Source organism: Lathamus discolor, chromosome 12 (assembly GCF_037157495.1).
Source record: "Lathamus discolor isolate bLatDis1 chromosome 12, bLatDis1.hap1, whole genome shotgun sequence".
Taxonomy (NCBI): domain Eukaryota; kingdom Metazoa; phylum Chordata; class Aves; order Psittaciformes; family Psittacidae; genus Lathamus; species Lathamus discolor.
The window spans coordinates 12,101,959-12,117,097 of NC_088895.1; the positions used below are offsets into that span (position 1 = coordinate 12,101,959).

At 53.5% G+C, this 15,139-nt stretch overlaps 1 protein-coding gene across 2 annotated transcripts; it reads left to right on the plus strand.

Annotated features, from left to right (window-relative positions):
* Positions 1-440: 440 nt before the first annotated feature.
* Positions 441-15,139, plus strand: ABCB9 (ATP binding cassette subfamily B member 9). Of its 2 annotated transcripts, none has more exons than XM_065692660.1 (12): positions 441-529; positions 2,044-2,735; positions 3,041-3,155; positions 3,612-3,742; positions 4,916-5,121; positions 5,904-6,101; positions 7,619-7,747; positions 9,110-9,298; positions 9,827-10,000; positions 11,194-11,353; positions 12,089-12,225; positions 13,380-15,139. In XM_065692660.1, exons 2-12 carry the CDS (start codon positions 2,123-2,125, stop codon positions 13,713-13,715), a joined length of 2,388 nt encoding a protein of 795 aa, XP_065548732.1. In that variant the 5' UTR covers positions 441-529; positions 2,044-2,122; the 3' UTR covers positions 13,716-15,139. The 2 variants fall into 2 exon arrangements, with proteins under 2 accessions (XP_065548732.1, XP_065548733.1); XM_065692661.1 differs by having other exon boundaries at positions 2,047-2,735.

A 15,139-nucleotide genomic window follows, 5' to 3' on the forward strand; every position in this document is an offset into this window, starting at 1 on the left:
GTGTGGGAACTTGAAGGGGGGGGAAATAATGATTAAAGTGGAATTGTTGGAAATTACTTGTTTCTGTGTCAGGTTCATTCAACCCCATCAAGAGGGTTAATTTAAACCTCTGTTTAGGGGTTAATAGAAGAAACTATACGTATTCTTTGTCCTGGTTGTCTTTAAAGCCACCTCCTGTGTTGTATCCCCCCCCCCCAACTGCAGAAATGAAATAAACCCAATCAAATAATACAAAAAATAACTCAGTTTCGCAAAGAGAAAACTTCCTGAGGTGGGGGAACCCCGGCGGCTGCCGTGGCCGCGCGCAGGACAGGGTGCATCGGGGTTGGTAACGGGGGTCCGGGTACCCCTATAGTGGGTGTCCCGGTGGTACCGCGGGAGGGGCCAGGAGCGCGCCGCAGCGAGGGGGCGTGGCCTACGCGTGACCACGCCCCCTCCCGACCTTGTTCCCGGGACGCGCCGCCGGCGCCAGGTTGGGCCGGGCAGGATCGGGCTGATCCCGGCGCATTCCCGTCCGTTCCTGCCGCCGGTAAGAGCCGTCCGTCCGTCCGTCCGTCCGGGCGGGCCGGGGATGCGCGGCCTTTGCGCTGCGGAGGGGGAACGGCGGGGGGGGGGTTGCGTGTCCCTTGCTATGGCGGGCACGGCCCTTCCCGGGAGTCTCCCGTAGGAGAAGCATCTCGTCCACGGGGGAAGCTGGGATGAGGCAGGGGTCTTCGGCCTCTCCATCTTCGTGGCTGGAGATGCCTTTGCGGGTGGCGGGGAGCTGCGGTGGCCGCCCCCTCCTTTTCCTTCTCGCCCTCCTCCTCTTTCTCCTCCTCCTCCTCCTCCTCACCGGGCCGGATCCGCTCAGCGTTGCAGCGGATGGCAGCAGCGAGCACCCTGGGAAGCGTGTCCAGCTCCTCCCTGACACCGCTGCTCCGCTTTGCCCCCATCCCTCCCTCCCTCCCGACCCCATAGACCTTCGTTATTCCCTAAACTGCAGCCTCTGCCACGTTTTCCTCCACTTTTTACCCTTGTATCCCACCTGCCCAACCACCGAGCATGCTCTTGGCCATGGGCGCTGTGCTGGGAGGTGCCCTTCTCCCCATCGTTTGCTTTTGGGTGGCTGCGGAGGTGGCTGCGGTCACAGAGGCCGGAGCGTGGCCAGCGCATGGCATCCTTGTGCCGTCCCTTCCGCACCATGCACCGTCACGGGCTGCTTGGCCAGCGCAAATCCAAAGATCAGGTCCCTCCCTTGTGCCCACACGTGGCACCGCTGGGCATGGTGCAGGAGCAGGTGGGACTTAAACCAAGTCGAGCTTTTCACCTTTCCCTCTGTCAGTTCAGATCGCTGACACCGGTCAGACCCATGTATGACAGTAAAGGTGGTATTCCACCCCGGAGCCGCCCTCTCCCATGGGATGCGCTTGTGGATTTCCGACCCCTATTTAATCTATTGGGGTTTTTGTTGTGTGGCTGAACTGCATGCTGCCAGCACAGGGGGCTTAGTGGGTTATCCCAAGTGAATATTCCAGAGGGCAAGGTGTGACAGGCTGCTGTACCTGGGATTCTTCTTCTTCTGGTGGTGGGGGGTCTGTTATGAAGCCAAGCTGCTCTCCTTTCCGCTCTCATGTGGTTCGGATGAGTGCTCAGTTTCAGCTTTGTGCCGGGAAAGGTGGAGAGGGACTCTCAGATCAGAAGGGTCTGAGTTTAACGCATTCACAGCTCCATAGCACAGGACAGATGTCCCAGCATCACCCACTTGCTGGGGACCTGCTGGCTGGCCCCACTGCCACAAGCAGGGATGCAGATTCCCACTGAGCTGTGCAGATTTCTGCTTTGGGATTCAGGATGGGTGGAGGCATCTGGGAGGGAAACGTGGTTTCATTTGTGCTTCTTTTATGGAGTATCTTGGAGCGTATGCAGCAGAGGAGGGGAGGAAGGAGTAGATAGTGGTGTTTGGGGTCAGGCTGGGCTGGTATGGTATCCTCCCATCTTGCTTCCCTTTCCCTGCCACCTTTCCAGGGTGAACAAGAACCTCATGTCCCACTTCTTGCCCCACAGCAGAAGCTGACATGACCATGTCCTGCCTGTGCTAGAGCTGCCCCTCACTGCCTTGGTGACCCCCAGCCCAGCATCAAGGATGCGCGCCTGGAAGGCAGTGGCCAGCACGCTGGTGCTCAGCGGCACCGATGTGGTGGTCACCACGCTGCTCTACACCCATGGCCGCAGTGGCCGGGATGTCCTGCAGGACCTGCGGCACTTCAACATCTTCAACTCGCTGCTGGACATCTGGGGGGGCTGCCTCTACCGCAGCTGCGTGCTGCTGGGGGCTGCCATCGGGGTGGCCACCAACACAGCCTATGGCCCCCGGCGCCTCAGGGCATCGCGGACCTTCATCACCATCGTCTGTCTCCTCATGGGCATCTACATGATGGTGAAGCTGCTGCTCTACTCGGAGGTGCGGAGGACCATCAGGGACCCCTGGTTCTGGGGGCTCTTCGCCTGGACCTACGTGGCGCTGGCAGCCACCTTCGGGCTGTGGCAGCTTCTGGCTTGTGTCACCTCTTCCCGCGAGGCGCTGGGGCCTGGTGCTGGATCCCGTGCTGAGGCAGAGGAGAGCTGTGATGGGGGAACCCCACGGGACAAGCGGGAGGAGGCAGCGGGTCCCACCATCCATAAACTGCTGTCCTACACCAAGCCAGATGCCTTCTTCCTGGGCATTGCCTCCTTCTTCCTCCTCGTGGCTGCACTGGGTGAGTGAAGGGACATGGGGAGCTGCACCAGGATGGAGCTGTAGTGGGGGGCTTGACAGCATCCCAGGATTGGGTTTTGGGGATGCTGGGTTGCATGTCCCGCACAGGGTGGATAAAAAATGCAACGAGGCAAATGAAAAGGGAAATAGGCGATAAAATACACTGGGAAATGAAACATCCCCAGGCGCCACTGAGGGCTGCACCTCCTGTGGCATCTTGTGTGATGGCTGAGTCTCTCTGTGGTGGGGATGGGTTTGTCCACAAGCCATCGCGGTTGGAATACTGATCCTGTGCTTGTCTGGTAGGAGAGACCTTCCTGCCCTACTACACGGGGCTGGCCATTGATGGCATCGTGGTGCAGAAGAGCATGGACCGCTTCTCCACGGCAGTGCTGGTCATGTCGCTGCTCGCCATAGGAAGGTAATCGCAGGGGCTGGTTTTGGCCCTGAAGAGGAGGAATTGGGGTTTTCCATAGGAGGTCACAGTGGCAGTGGGCATGGGCTGTCCCATTGCCAACTCCCTGCCAGACGCCAGGGATGTGCTCTGATTTCCCTGTGCTACCACAGGGCGGAGAGGATGTGGTGGCACTCATGAGGCTGTTGTATAGCCCTCCACATCTGTCTGCTGGTGGTGGGGGATCAGGAACACAACCAGGGAACGGGTTTCCAAAGGGATGCTGTCCCAGTGTCCCCTCTTCACTGTTGGGGTTAGGACCAGCCATCCCCATGCTGGTAGCACCCAGAAGAGGTGTGGCCTGGTTTAGCCATCACTTCCTAGGCTAGGAAATGGTACCAAGCCCTTGGGCATTGGGGTGTTTGTGTTGCTGGGGCTGGGTTTCGTGTCCATTGGTCTATAACGTTTCTTATCTGCAATTAGCTCATTTGCCGCAGGTATCCGGGGCGGCGTTTTTACACTCATATTTGCAAGACTGAACATTCGCCTCCGCAACTGCCTCTTCAGGTCTCTGGTGGCTCAGGAGATGAGCTTCTTTGATGAGAATCGCACAGGTTGGTTCCTCTTCCCCCTGGATTTGCTCTGTCCCATCCCAGTATTGTGTTTCCCTTGGCTTGCCCCACCAGCACGCAGCCAGAGACAGCACCTAAGTGCTTGTGTTTAGAAATAGCAGCAGAAAGCTCTTCCCTTTGGTTTCCCCCTATTATGGGGTTAGGATGGGATTGCCCAGCACCTTGGGGATGTCCCATTGCCACCATCAGCCTGACATTCCACAGTCCCCCATGCTCATCTCCACTCATCCCCAAAACACCCACTTTCCTCCTCCCATCCCTCCTGTCGGTGCTTGCTGGGGGCCACTCTCCAGTTCTGCTGCAGGCATCAGAAGCCTCAGATGTGTGAAGCTTGCTGGATGTGCCTGTCGCTCTCCCTGCTTGCAGTTCATCCTGTCCCGGTCCGTGCTGCTCTGGCGTGGTCCCAGCACACTGTAACTTCTTGCCCATTTAATTTAGTCTTGGTGGTATTTTTAGTTTTGAGGCTGTTGCTGGATTTAGCAATAGCTGCACAGTGCCCTGGTAGCTGAGGACATCAGGGATGTGTTGGAAGCGGGATACGGGTAACCCTGGGCTTAAACAAAAACGTGGGAATTCAGCTGGACTCAAGCAGTATGGAGTATTTAGGAATTGAGGGTGATGTTTGCTGGCTGTAACATTCAGCTCCACCAACAAGCACCACAGGAGCTTCGCTCCTTAGTATCTGGGCCCATGTCCTTTGCAGCCCTAGGCTACAGAGCACATGGGTAAACCCAAACAGCCCTGGCTGGTCCTGCCGGGATGGTGAGGAAAAGTGTCAGCAGCTTCTGGTGGGCTCCTGACATCAATTGGATACAGCTTGGGATTTGGCTAACAGCTCTGGAGGTGCATTCAGTGGTCCAGCAAGCACTCCATGCATGCACCTGTGTGCCTACAGCGTGCACGCCAGTATAGGATGCTGCCGCAGTCCCCTTTGCCGTGCTGGGGCCGTTCTTGGTGTCCCTCTTGCATGCAGCAATCCAAGCTCCTCTGTTTTGCTTCACATCCACAGTGGTAGAGTCTCCCCGCTTCCATGCCACCCTTTATACCCCCAGTGAGGGAATGGGTTGAATGGGGAGCTCCATCTCACCCCTGGCATGGAATGTGGCTAGGCAGTGGTGACATGTCCCTGCTCTCCCCTACCCCTTGTTGCTGCAGGGGATGTCATCTCCCGCCTGACATCGGACACGACCATTGTGAGTGACCTGGTCTCCCAGAACATCAACATCTTCCTGCGCAACGTGGTGAAGGCCACAGGGGTGATCTTCTTCATGTTCAGCCTCTCCTGGAAGCTCTCGCTCGTCACTTTCATGGGCTTCCCCATCATCATGCTGGTGTCTGATGTCTATGGGAAGTACTACAAGGTAGGCAGGAGTAGCTGGCGTGGCTGTGATGTGCTGCAGTGCTGGGCTGTTCCCCTCCTGAAGCCATTGTGGAGGCTGTGGGTGGCTTTGGAAGTGGTGGGACTGATGTCTGAGTGCTTTGCTGCTGGCAGTGGGGGCAGGATGGCGGCATTAAACATGTATGGGCAGATAAGTGTAGCCTCACCTCTTCCTTGCTTCATGTTCAGGAGGGGAAGCGTCTTGGGTCTGACAGGAGAGGCAGTTTGGCCATGGGATGTCCTGCATGTGCCTGTCCTTGGGCAGTCTCTCCTCTCATTTTGCTGTGACTCAGTGGGGGTTAAACCCAGTGCTGAGCTCCCCACTCTGCCTGGGGCTAGCGTGGGCCAAAGGCTGTTCCCCATAGCTAACGCCAGCTCCTCCTGTGGGTCAGGCGCTTGTGAGAGGAGCTCCCCTTGGTCTCCAGACCTGTCCCTTTTACTTGGGAACTCCTGGAACGGCTCCTGGGCCAGGCTGACCCTATCCCATCAGCAGGAAGCCTGCCCCAGGCTTCCCAAGTGGCCCCAGATGGGTCACTTCACCTCCTGCAAGCCAAGTCCCTCCTTGGGGACAGCACAAGGAATGCATTCTCCTCCTGGCACCAAGTGTGGGATATATCCCAGTGCTCAGCCCTGTTGCCCACGGCCTGGAAGTCGTCACCGTGCCTTCTTTTCCCGAGCCCAGCAGACCCCAGGGCGTGTGGGGAGATGCTCCATGGGCAGCCCAGCGCCTGCTGAGCCCGCTCTGCCTCCCCCTGCTCCCTGCAGAAGCTCTCCAAGGATGTGCAGAACGCCCTGGCCAAGGCCAACAACACCGCTGAGGAGACCATCTCTGCCATGAAGACCATCCGCAGCTTTGCCAACGAGGAGGCGGAGGCAAACGTGTACTGGCAGAAGCTGCAGCAGGTTTACAAGCTCAACAAGCGGGAGGCCATGGCTTACACCTACTACGTCTGGTCCAGCGGGGTAAGTGGCTCCCTATGTGGAGCTGGGAATGGACAGGGAACTGCTTCAGATCCCAAAATGCACATGGTACAGTGGCACTTTTCCACTTCCAAGGAGCTTTCTGGGGTGAGCCCAGCTTTAATACCCACTGCCAGTGATGCTCTGTCTCTTCGTGATTACTTTCCTACTCCTCAAAGTATATTCCATTCGCCCTTAGGGCAGCTGCATCGTGCCACTGAACAGCCTGTTTTCTCTTGCAAATAATAATGGAATTGATAACTGCTCAAGGTCGTGGAAAACCCCGTGCTCTGCCTTGCTGCATTGCGTGCCTGTGCCAGCTCATCCCCGGGGCTCCGGCTGGGAAACAGCCACGGCGTTGGTTGAGCTTCTGCTCACAAGCAGCTTTTGTGTGGGGGGGTGGTGGCAGGGGGAGGCTGATGGGATTTGGGGCTGGTTTTTTTGGTTGTTTCTTCTGTTTTTTCCCCCAATTTCTGTGTCATCATTGAAAACCAGATGGTTTGGGACTTCTGCATCGGCTGATAGCAAAGGCTGCGCAAAACCCTCATGTGAGGCTGCCCTTATCTCTGCACGTTCTAAGTAGCCTCTGGCGAAGGGTTTGTGAGTTATGGTGCCCTCACGCAGCTGTGGGAGACTCGATGGCTTCCTAAGTCTGGAAGCAAAACTGGAGCATTTTTAGCATTGTTCCTGGGCTCCCAGGTGGAGCTGGAATGTGAACTGGGTCGGCACAGATCCTGCCAAGACAAAGGAGGCAGAACCCCTCAAAAGCTGCTCCTGCAGGGCTCACGCATAAAGAAGTCAAAGGGTTTAGCACAGCCCAGGTAGAGCCTGTTTTGGAGGGAACACAGGATCTTAAGGTCAGATCATGGCAGAGCAATAGGGGAGGAATTCTTTCCCTCAGTGTTTTTATCCCACAAACACCACACAGAGCACCAGAGCATCACTGCTTTTCTGAGCACTCGGGCAGCATGGAACAGAACCTGATGAAGAAAGGCAGGGGCTGGTATTTCACATATCAGAGCTCATCTGTCTCCTCTCTAGAGTAGGTGGTACCCCCCGCACTGATTTCAGGCAAGAGCTGAGGTTATGCTTCAGAGACTTGTATAAAGAAGGAGTATTTTTTGTGTTGCCATGATTTTATGTTCTAAATTGAAATGTCATATATAGAAAGTTTATTTCAGTGGTGAGGTGACTGCATCCTTTGAGTACATGTTATTATCCGTGAGGATGTTAGCCCACAAGAGAGGTTCATGAGATGCTCTGTTATTTCAGGTAAACTCTGCCTCCTTGGCTGTTGTCCCTCCAGACTTGTGTTTTGTTGCAAGATGCCAGCCCAGCTCCTTAAATCAGCCCATGTTGAGTTGTTTTTCCATATCCATGCTCACTATGCTATGTGCTGTCAGGGATCCTCAGTTTGGGGCTCAGAATAAATGTCAGCACACGAATTGTGGGCCGTTGTGTGAGTAATTGCAAAATATCACTTATCCTTGCTGATTTTGGGGGTGTTTTCTTGCTTTCAGCTGACTCTCCTGGTGGTGCAAGTCAGCATCCTTTACTACGGTGGGCATCTCGTGATCTCAGGGCAGATGACAAGTGGAAACCTGATATCTTTCATCATTTATGAGTTCGTCTTAGGAGACTGCATGGAGGTGAGGCTGGTTTATCCATCTGGACTACCCTGTATCGGGATGATGTTCATCTTCTAGAAGGCCCCAGGGCAGCGTTGGCTTTCCTGCAATGCATTTCCTTCATGCTGTGGCTTTGCCCACCAGTGGGTTGATTCTTCCCTCTGCTCCCCTCCTTGCAACCTGAACATGCTGCCTGTTCCCTGAAAAGGCAATTGGGACCAAAGGGATTAGGCTGGCCCTGCTGAAGGGCAGAGTCCTGGCTGCCTCCCAAGCATTTTTCCTGGCGTGAAGGATGCAGGGATTACGAAGCTGCCTGTTAAATTTCAGGCTTCATTAGAAACTTAATTATATTACTTTTCTTTCTTTCTTTCTTTCCTTTCTATTCCCTGGGATAGGCTGCAAGCTGCTGCGTTGGCAGCGTGTTAGCACGATGGGATTGTGGGTGGGATAGTGGAGCCCACCCAGGGCTGCCTTCCCCTTGGGAAGGCGTAAGCTTGGCTAATCAAGGCAGAAACCATCGAGCCGAGGTTTCCTCGCAGCCAGGAGTGGTTTTGGTGGTGCTTCAGCCTTTATGCAGTGGCAGAGCAGAGCTGGAGGCAGCTTGCCCAGCTCTCACCATCTGTTCAGATGGCTGCAGGCTCTGGTGGTGTTTCCAGGCTGTGGTTTTGGGGTGTGTTTGGCTTGGTTTGGGGTTTTTTCCCTCTGCTGATGGGAGGGGCAGTTGCAGTATAAGCTGTTCTGCAGCTCTAGGTTTAATACTGAAAAGAGCAGACGTGATGGGGTTTATTCCAGGGAAGCCAGTGTCAGCATGCAGCAGTTGTAGTTGGGAAAGTGCAATGGTAAATCCACTAGGAATATATCCCAGCAGGGAACAGCCCAGCAGGGAACAGCCTTATCAGCTGCCAAACAGTTGTCTAAAGGGTCCAGCCTGGAGCTGCTCTGCATTTGAGACACGTGTGTTAGGGAATGAGCCAGCCATCCCTAGGGGCTGGAGTGATGCGCTGCAGTACATGGATTCTGTTCAATCACTGTGCTGGGGAGCTGCTGGTCTTGAGCAGAGGTGGGTGAAGAACTTTGTTTGAGCTTTGGGTGGTGTATCTCCTGGTGCACATCTCTTCCCAATCCATGTGTTTCCTCCTTCTGTTCCCCTCTGAGTCTACCCATGCACAACATCCTCTTAGATACCCTTTCCCTGGATGCATCCATATATCCACTTCCATACCCTGCAGAGGAGGAAGACCTTTTTTTACCATGTGTTTGATGGCTGTAGTTCATGTCAGATGATAGAAGGCTTGGGAATGCTTCAACCATTCTCCCTATGAGTGGCACTGACTGACCTTCCCATTGCATGGGAAGGTCTAACCATTGCCTCTTCCATTCCAGTCCGTTGGCTCCGTCTACAGCGGCCTGATGCAGGGAGTGGGAGCTGCGGAGAAGGTGTTTGAGTTCATCGACCGCAAGCCAACGATGGTGAATGATGGGTCCCTGGCCCCCGACCATGTGGATGGGAAGGTGGAGTTCAGGAACGTGACCTTCTCCTACCGCACTCGCTCTGCAACACAGGTCCTGCAGGTGAGCCCTGTGGGCACAGGGCACTCCCCACCACAAGGCATCATGCACCACTTCTCCATCACAGCAATAACCCATCCCATGGGAAATGTCAGCTGCCCTTTTGGAGATGCATAAAGGCAGGCTCAGTGGCATGCTGGAAAACAGATTATAAGGAACAGTGGGTGTTTAGGGCCAGCCTTCCTTACAGGGTATGAGATTTATTAATGAAACCTTTGTTCCCTGCTCAGGCATTAACGCATCAGCGTGGTACAGGGCTTTCTGCCAAGCTGCCTTGAACTGTTTCCATGGGAGAGGGGCTGAGGTCATGAGGCGGGGGAGGCAGAAGGGAGCTTGGTTTGCTCTGCTGGTTTTAGAGGTCCTGCTGCATCAGTAGGCTGATTTGGAGCTAGGAGAGACGGCTGATGTAGCACAACGCCATGGTGGAGGGTCACCGTGGCCAGACTGTGTCTGCCTTTCTTGCCTAGTGTCCAAGCAGCTTCCCATTGGGAAAAGCCAGGACCTGAGCATGCTCTCCCATCCATGTTACAGAATGTGTCCTTCACCCTGCACCCCGGCAAAGTGACCGCACTGGTGGGTCCTTCGGGGAGCGGGAAGAGCTCCTGTGTCAACATCCTGGAGAACTTCTACCCTCTGCAAGACGGGCAGGTGCTGCTGGACGGGCATCCCATTAACATGTACGATCACAAGTACCTGCACTCAGTGGTACGAGCGACTGATACGTGTATTCTAGCTATCACCTGAGCGGAGGGGATGGATGGATGGATGGATGGTAGTGACGCACGTTGCTTGGGAGTTGATCTGACAACTTCTGAGATGTCCAAAAAGCTGGAGGTGGTCCAGGAAACTAATTCAGATAATTAGTGGGGGTGGAAGGGAAGGGATGGAGAGTGGTTTCATGGGGAGGGTGAAGCCATCCGAAACCAGAGCAAAAACCGTGTTTTGTTTTGTATCTTTTGGCTGACACAGTAGAAATATGTTTATGGTTGTTGGATTAATCATCATCTAAATCGGGTTTGCAAGAAGAGTTTTGCATTCCTCCAGCACTTTCTGCCTTAGGATCTTAAAGTAAATCTCAGATAACGGGGAGTTAAACTCCTCAGGATGCTGGCAGCAAGTGGAGCACCAGAGGGGCTGGATGGTTTGCCTAAGAGAGGGGTCTGGGCCCCTTGGCTCTCGTCTGTGTCGCAGCACAGATGAGCCTTCATCTCCTCTGCAAGTAACTGCTTGCTTTGTTTGCCTCCAGAGCAAATGGCCTCACCAGCCAGCAGGAAAACCTGCAAACAATTGATCAGAGACAGGCGAGGAAGCCAGAGTCACTGTGACTAATTTACATTCCCTGCCCGTACCAAGGGAGCATTAAAAGACAAGCGAGTCTTTCAGTTTAGAAAGCCTGGTGTGGCATTAGGAGCATGGGGAGAAGTCAATTAAAGTATGACCATGTCCCACTGGCTCTCTCCATGCCCAGTTCTGAGCCATAATTTGGAGGGTTCAATTTATTCCAGTCTTCAAGGTTTGACAAAGCCTTGAATGCGCAAGCGAGCAGCAGTGGCTGTAAGGTAGGACAGGGAGGCTGTTGCTAAGCAATTAAGGGATTGCAGCAGCTATGTCCCTAACTTGCTAATTTTGGATTGAAAGATGCAGGAGAGCCCAAACGTGATTACTGGCCTTGAAGAGGAAATCAGCAAAAGCCTAGGAGAGGGTTTTTCCAGCCTGCCTTGTCCCTGCAACTGGTTCCCATTCTGGGAAGAGCAGACAGCGATGGGAATTTGTGTGTCTTGGTTTAATGGTGGGGCTCTGCTTGAGTCTTATCCAGCAGCAGCAAAAGCTGATGATCCATGATACCGGCCAGTGCACCTTCTGCTTCCAACCCCCTGCTCTTCCCTTCCTCTCTGCAGATCTCCCTGGTGAGCCAGGAGCCGGTGCTGTTCGCCCGCTCTATTGCGGATAACATTTCTTATGGCTTAACTTCAGCCTCCTTCGAGTCAGTGGTCCAGGCTGCCCAGAAGGCCAACGCACACTCCTTCATCACGGAGTTACAGGATGGATACCACACAGGTACCAAAATCCCTCTGTTTGGACTTGCACTTGCCTAGGGAAAACAAACTCTCCCCTTGGGTGGGAAGTCGGGCAGGTAGTGATGGACACGGATCCTTGGCAGCTTGGTGGTAGTGTAGGGCAGCTATACGGAGAGGTACAGAATCCTGGATGCCTTTTGGGGTGACTGAGCTGCTGCAGGATTCCTGAGCCCATTCCAGGCAGTGGGATGAGCATTCCCCATCCCTTCCGGACCAGTCCAGCTCCTGGTGCCTGGCAGTGTTATGGAGATGTGGCACTGGCAGTCTCATCACTCTTCAGTGCAGTGATCAGGAGACAAGCTCAGAACTCACCTGCAGAGGAAGAAAATAAACCTGTGATAAATGCAGAGTAATAAAAGCTGGTGTATTTGTGACAGTGGGGCTTTGAGAGGGGGCAGCTCGGGCTGACAATGGTTTGTGTTTATGGGTGAGCAGGGGGAGTTTGAGTTTGGATGATCTTAAGGACTTCTGCATTGTTTCCATGAGCATCAGTCCCTCAAGCCCTGGGACAACAGTGGAGAACTTGCTGCTGGAGGGAAGGACAGCAGCCTCAGGGATGCTTTGCTCATTTGAGTTGCTTCACCAAGTGAGCAGAAGCATTTACGTGGTCTTCGCTTCAAAGCGTGACACCATCCTGGTGCTGTGGCTGGGAGCTGAACTTGATGGCAGCTCCTGATTTTAACTTGACCCTTTCCTCTCTACCTTGACCCAACAGAGGCAGGTGAAAAAGGAGCCCAGCTCTCAGGTGGCCAGAAGCAGAGAGTGGCAATTGCCAGGGCCTTGATCCGAACCCCCCCCATCCTGATTTTGGATGAAGCCACAAGTGCACTGGATGCAGAGAGCGAACACGCGGTGAGTAAGTGACTCATGTTTGAGCCAAAGAGGCAATCTGGGTTTAGAGGAAAGGCTGTAGCTTCAGTTTCCAGCCTGTGGACAAGCTTAGTCTTGACATGGTGCAATCAGAGGCTTGGGTAAGATGCTAATTCCTGAGCAGGAATTTGCTTCCAATGCTGCTGTAGCATTGGAAGGGAATAATCAAGAATAATCAACCAAGAAGATAATAATTACCCAAGAAGGGAAAATCCTGTGCTCACAGCAGCCAGTGCCTGAGAAACCTGATGAGATGGGGATCTCTTACCTTTTTAAATGTGGGAAGTGTTAACTGGCATACAGCAACTCTGTGCAGCCTTTTAGGATGGAATCCTGAGGAAGACCCTAAAATTGGTGCTGCAGTAGGGAGAGCAGGACTGCCTGAGCTAAAATCCCGGCTAAGGCACCAAAGAAGCCACGCTTGTAGGAATGTAAACTGAGCTGGTTTGTGTGGCTGGGATGCGACAGCTCTGCCAGGAGCAGTTTGGCCTCACTTGTTCAATGATGTGAAGGAGAATAGCTCTAACTTTAGGTGTGAGGATGTCTCCCAGTCCCAGAGGATGAGCGCTGCTGGCCCATGGAGCAAGCAGTGTGAGCATCCAGTCTTGGACCATGTTGGCTTGCAGATCCTCAGCGATGCGCATGGTACCCAATGCCAGCCAGGAGTTGGTTTTGGCTAGCCAGGGGTGTCAATGTGACACATGTCTGGTGGCCATCTGCCTGCCTTTAGACCTTAGTGCTATTGTCTGTCTCTTGGCTGGAAAACAGCTCTCTCTTGCTTTGCCTTGATGCACTGAGGAAATACCCCCCCTTTTCTGAGCAGTATTGGCTTCCTGCAGTCCGTGCCAACACCTCGTGGCCTCCAGATCTGGGGTCCAACTCTAACAAGCACTCAGTTTGCAGGATCAGACCTGTGTGCATACCTGCGGGCTGGCTGGACTGAGACAGTCTTTTGGTTGGAGAGCAAGAGCTGGGATGGACATGCTGGTGCTAGCAGTGCTGCAGGGAGTCTTGTGTCCTCTGTAGCCAAAGGAGAGCATATCCGTTGTCCTTAAAAGAAACTACAAAGCTGCTGTTCTTCCTTCCAAAGCAGAGCCATTGATGCTCAGGCACTAATGTCTTTTCCTCCTGCACAGATCCAGCAGGCGATCTATGGCGACTTGCAGAACCACACAGTGCTTGTCATAGCTCACAGGCTGAGCACTGTGGAGAAGGCACACAACATCATTGTGCTGGACAAGGGCCGCGTGGTGCAGCAGGGCTCGCACAAGCAGCTCATGGAAGAAGGAGGCCTTTATTCCAAGCTGGTGCAGAGACAGATCCTGGGACTGGAGGGGGCCGGCGCAGACAGTCTCCAACCTGCAGCCCGGGGGGATACAGCGAAGCCGCCCGGTGGGCTGGAGGAGGAGTTCAGGATAGACCATTCCCCGCCGGCCGGGGCACAGGACGATTACAACAGCGCTCACAAGTGAGAGCGGCGATGGCCGGCACTCCGGATGCTTGCTGGGATGCTGGGACAGGAGGTGGCTTGTCCGCAGGCTGCAGAACGCCGCCCGTTTGCTCACACACCCGTGCACACACCAACACACACTATAGAGCTTCCTGCATTGCAGCCCAGCAGGCAGATGCCGGCTGGTTTAAACAGGGAAACGGATTAATTGGAGGGAGTTGGGTCTTTAGCGATTCCCAGTGTTTCTACTGGGTTTCTTTTCTTACTACCAGTAATTCCACTCGACTGGGACTTTTCTCCCATCGATATGCATGTGTAACTGCTATTAATTGTACTGGATGTCAAATGCATGCATGGAGGGGAAGATTGAAAACCCCTTCAGGAATTTCAGGGGGTGGCTTTTGTGGCTGGATAGAAAAACTGACTGTAAACCAAGGTTCTGTTCCCACTCTCGGTCTATGGGGCCCATCCAAAGTCTGCTGAAGTCTGTAGGGAGCTCCCTTTGGCTTCAGTGAAAACTGGATCACTCCCATGGGGCTGAGCACAGGGAGAGTTTTGCACTGAGTGCCTGCAGGCTCAGGCTCACAACCATTGCTGCTGAGCTTGTACCATGTAGTAACCATCCTTGCTGGAACGAGCCAGGGGACCAGGAGGCAGATGTTACTTTCAGATTTGCTCTTGGTGCTTGGTGGGTGTTTGTTTTTAAGGATGAAAAGTTTTACCATAATTGGGGTAGGTTTGGGGTTTTCTGTTGTTTGGGTTGGTTTGGGGTTTTTTTTTTACTCTCTTTTTGTGCACTGTGCAATTGCCTGGCTCCAGCATCCACTGAAAATTGGCCTCTTTTATTTCAGAATCTTTTTAACTCACAAACCCTGGTGCTGGTTTGAGGGAAAACACGGCTAAAGACAGGCAGAAAATACTAAAAGACAGCACTTTATGAATCCCACCAAAGCTTTGTTCAGCTTCAGGCCATGCTGGTGACTTCTGCATGGGAAATCTGTATGGTCGCTTCCCTTGAAGTCCCACCTGAGCTGCCTGAACTTTCAAATGTGTTCCTTGGAATATTATTTATTAAGTTACTTTTAGTATGAGGGAGAGAGAGAACTATGTTGCTCCTACCCCTTCTGGGTAATGGCTCTGGCTTAGTAGTGTTATCCTGCCATAGACTGGTGAAGAAACCTATGCAGCCAGGCAGGTGCTGTTGAAAACTAGCATTTCTATGGGGAAGAGAGACTTCAGACTGTGCATAGTTAAGACATTATCTCAAGCACTTTAGCTCTCATGTTTTCTGATATCTGAATGCTGCTGCTCTTTCCTTTTCAGCAGGTTCGCGTTTCTGTTGTTGGCGATGTTTTGTTTCCATTTAGTGATGTTTTACAACCTCTTTAGTGCCCTTGAGGAGGGATGCTCAGAAAATAAAATACTACCTCTGCCACTCAACATGGA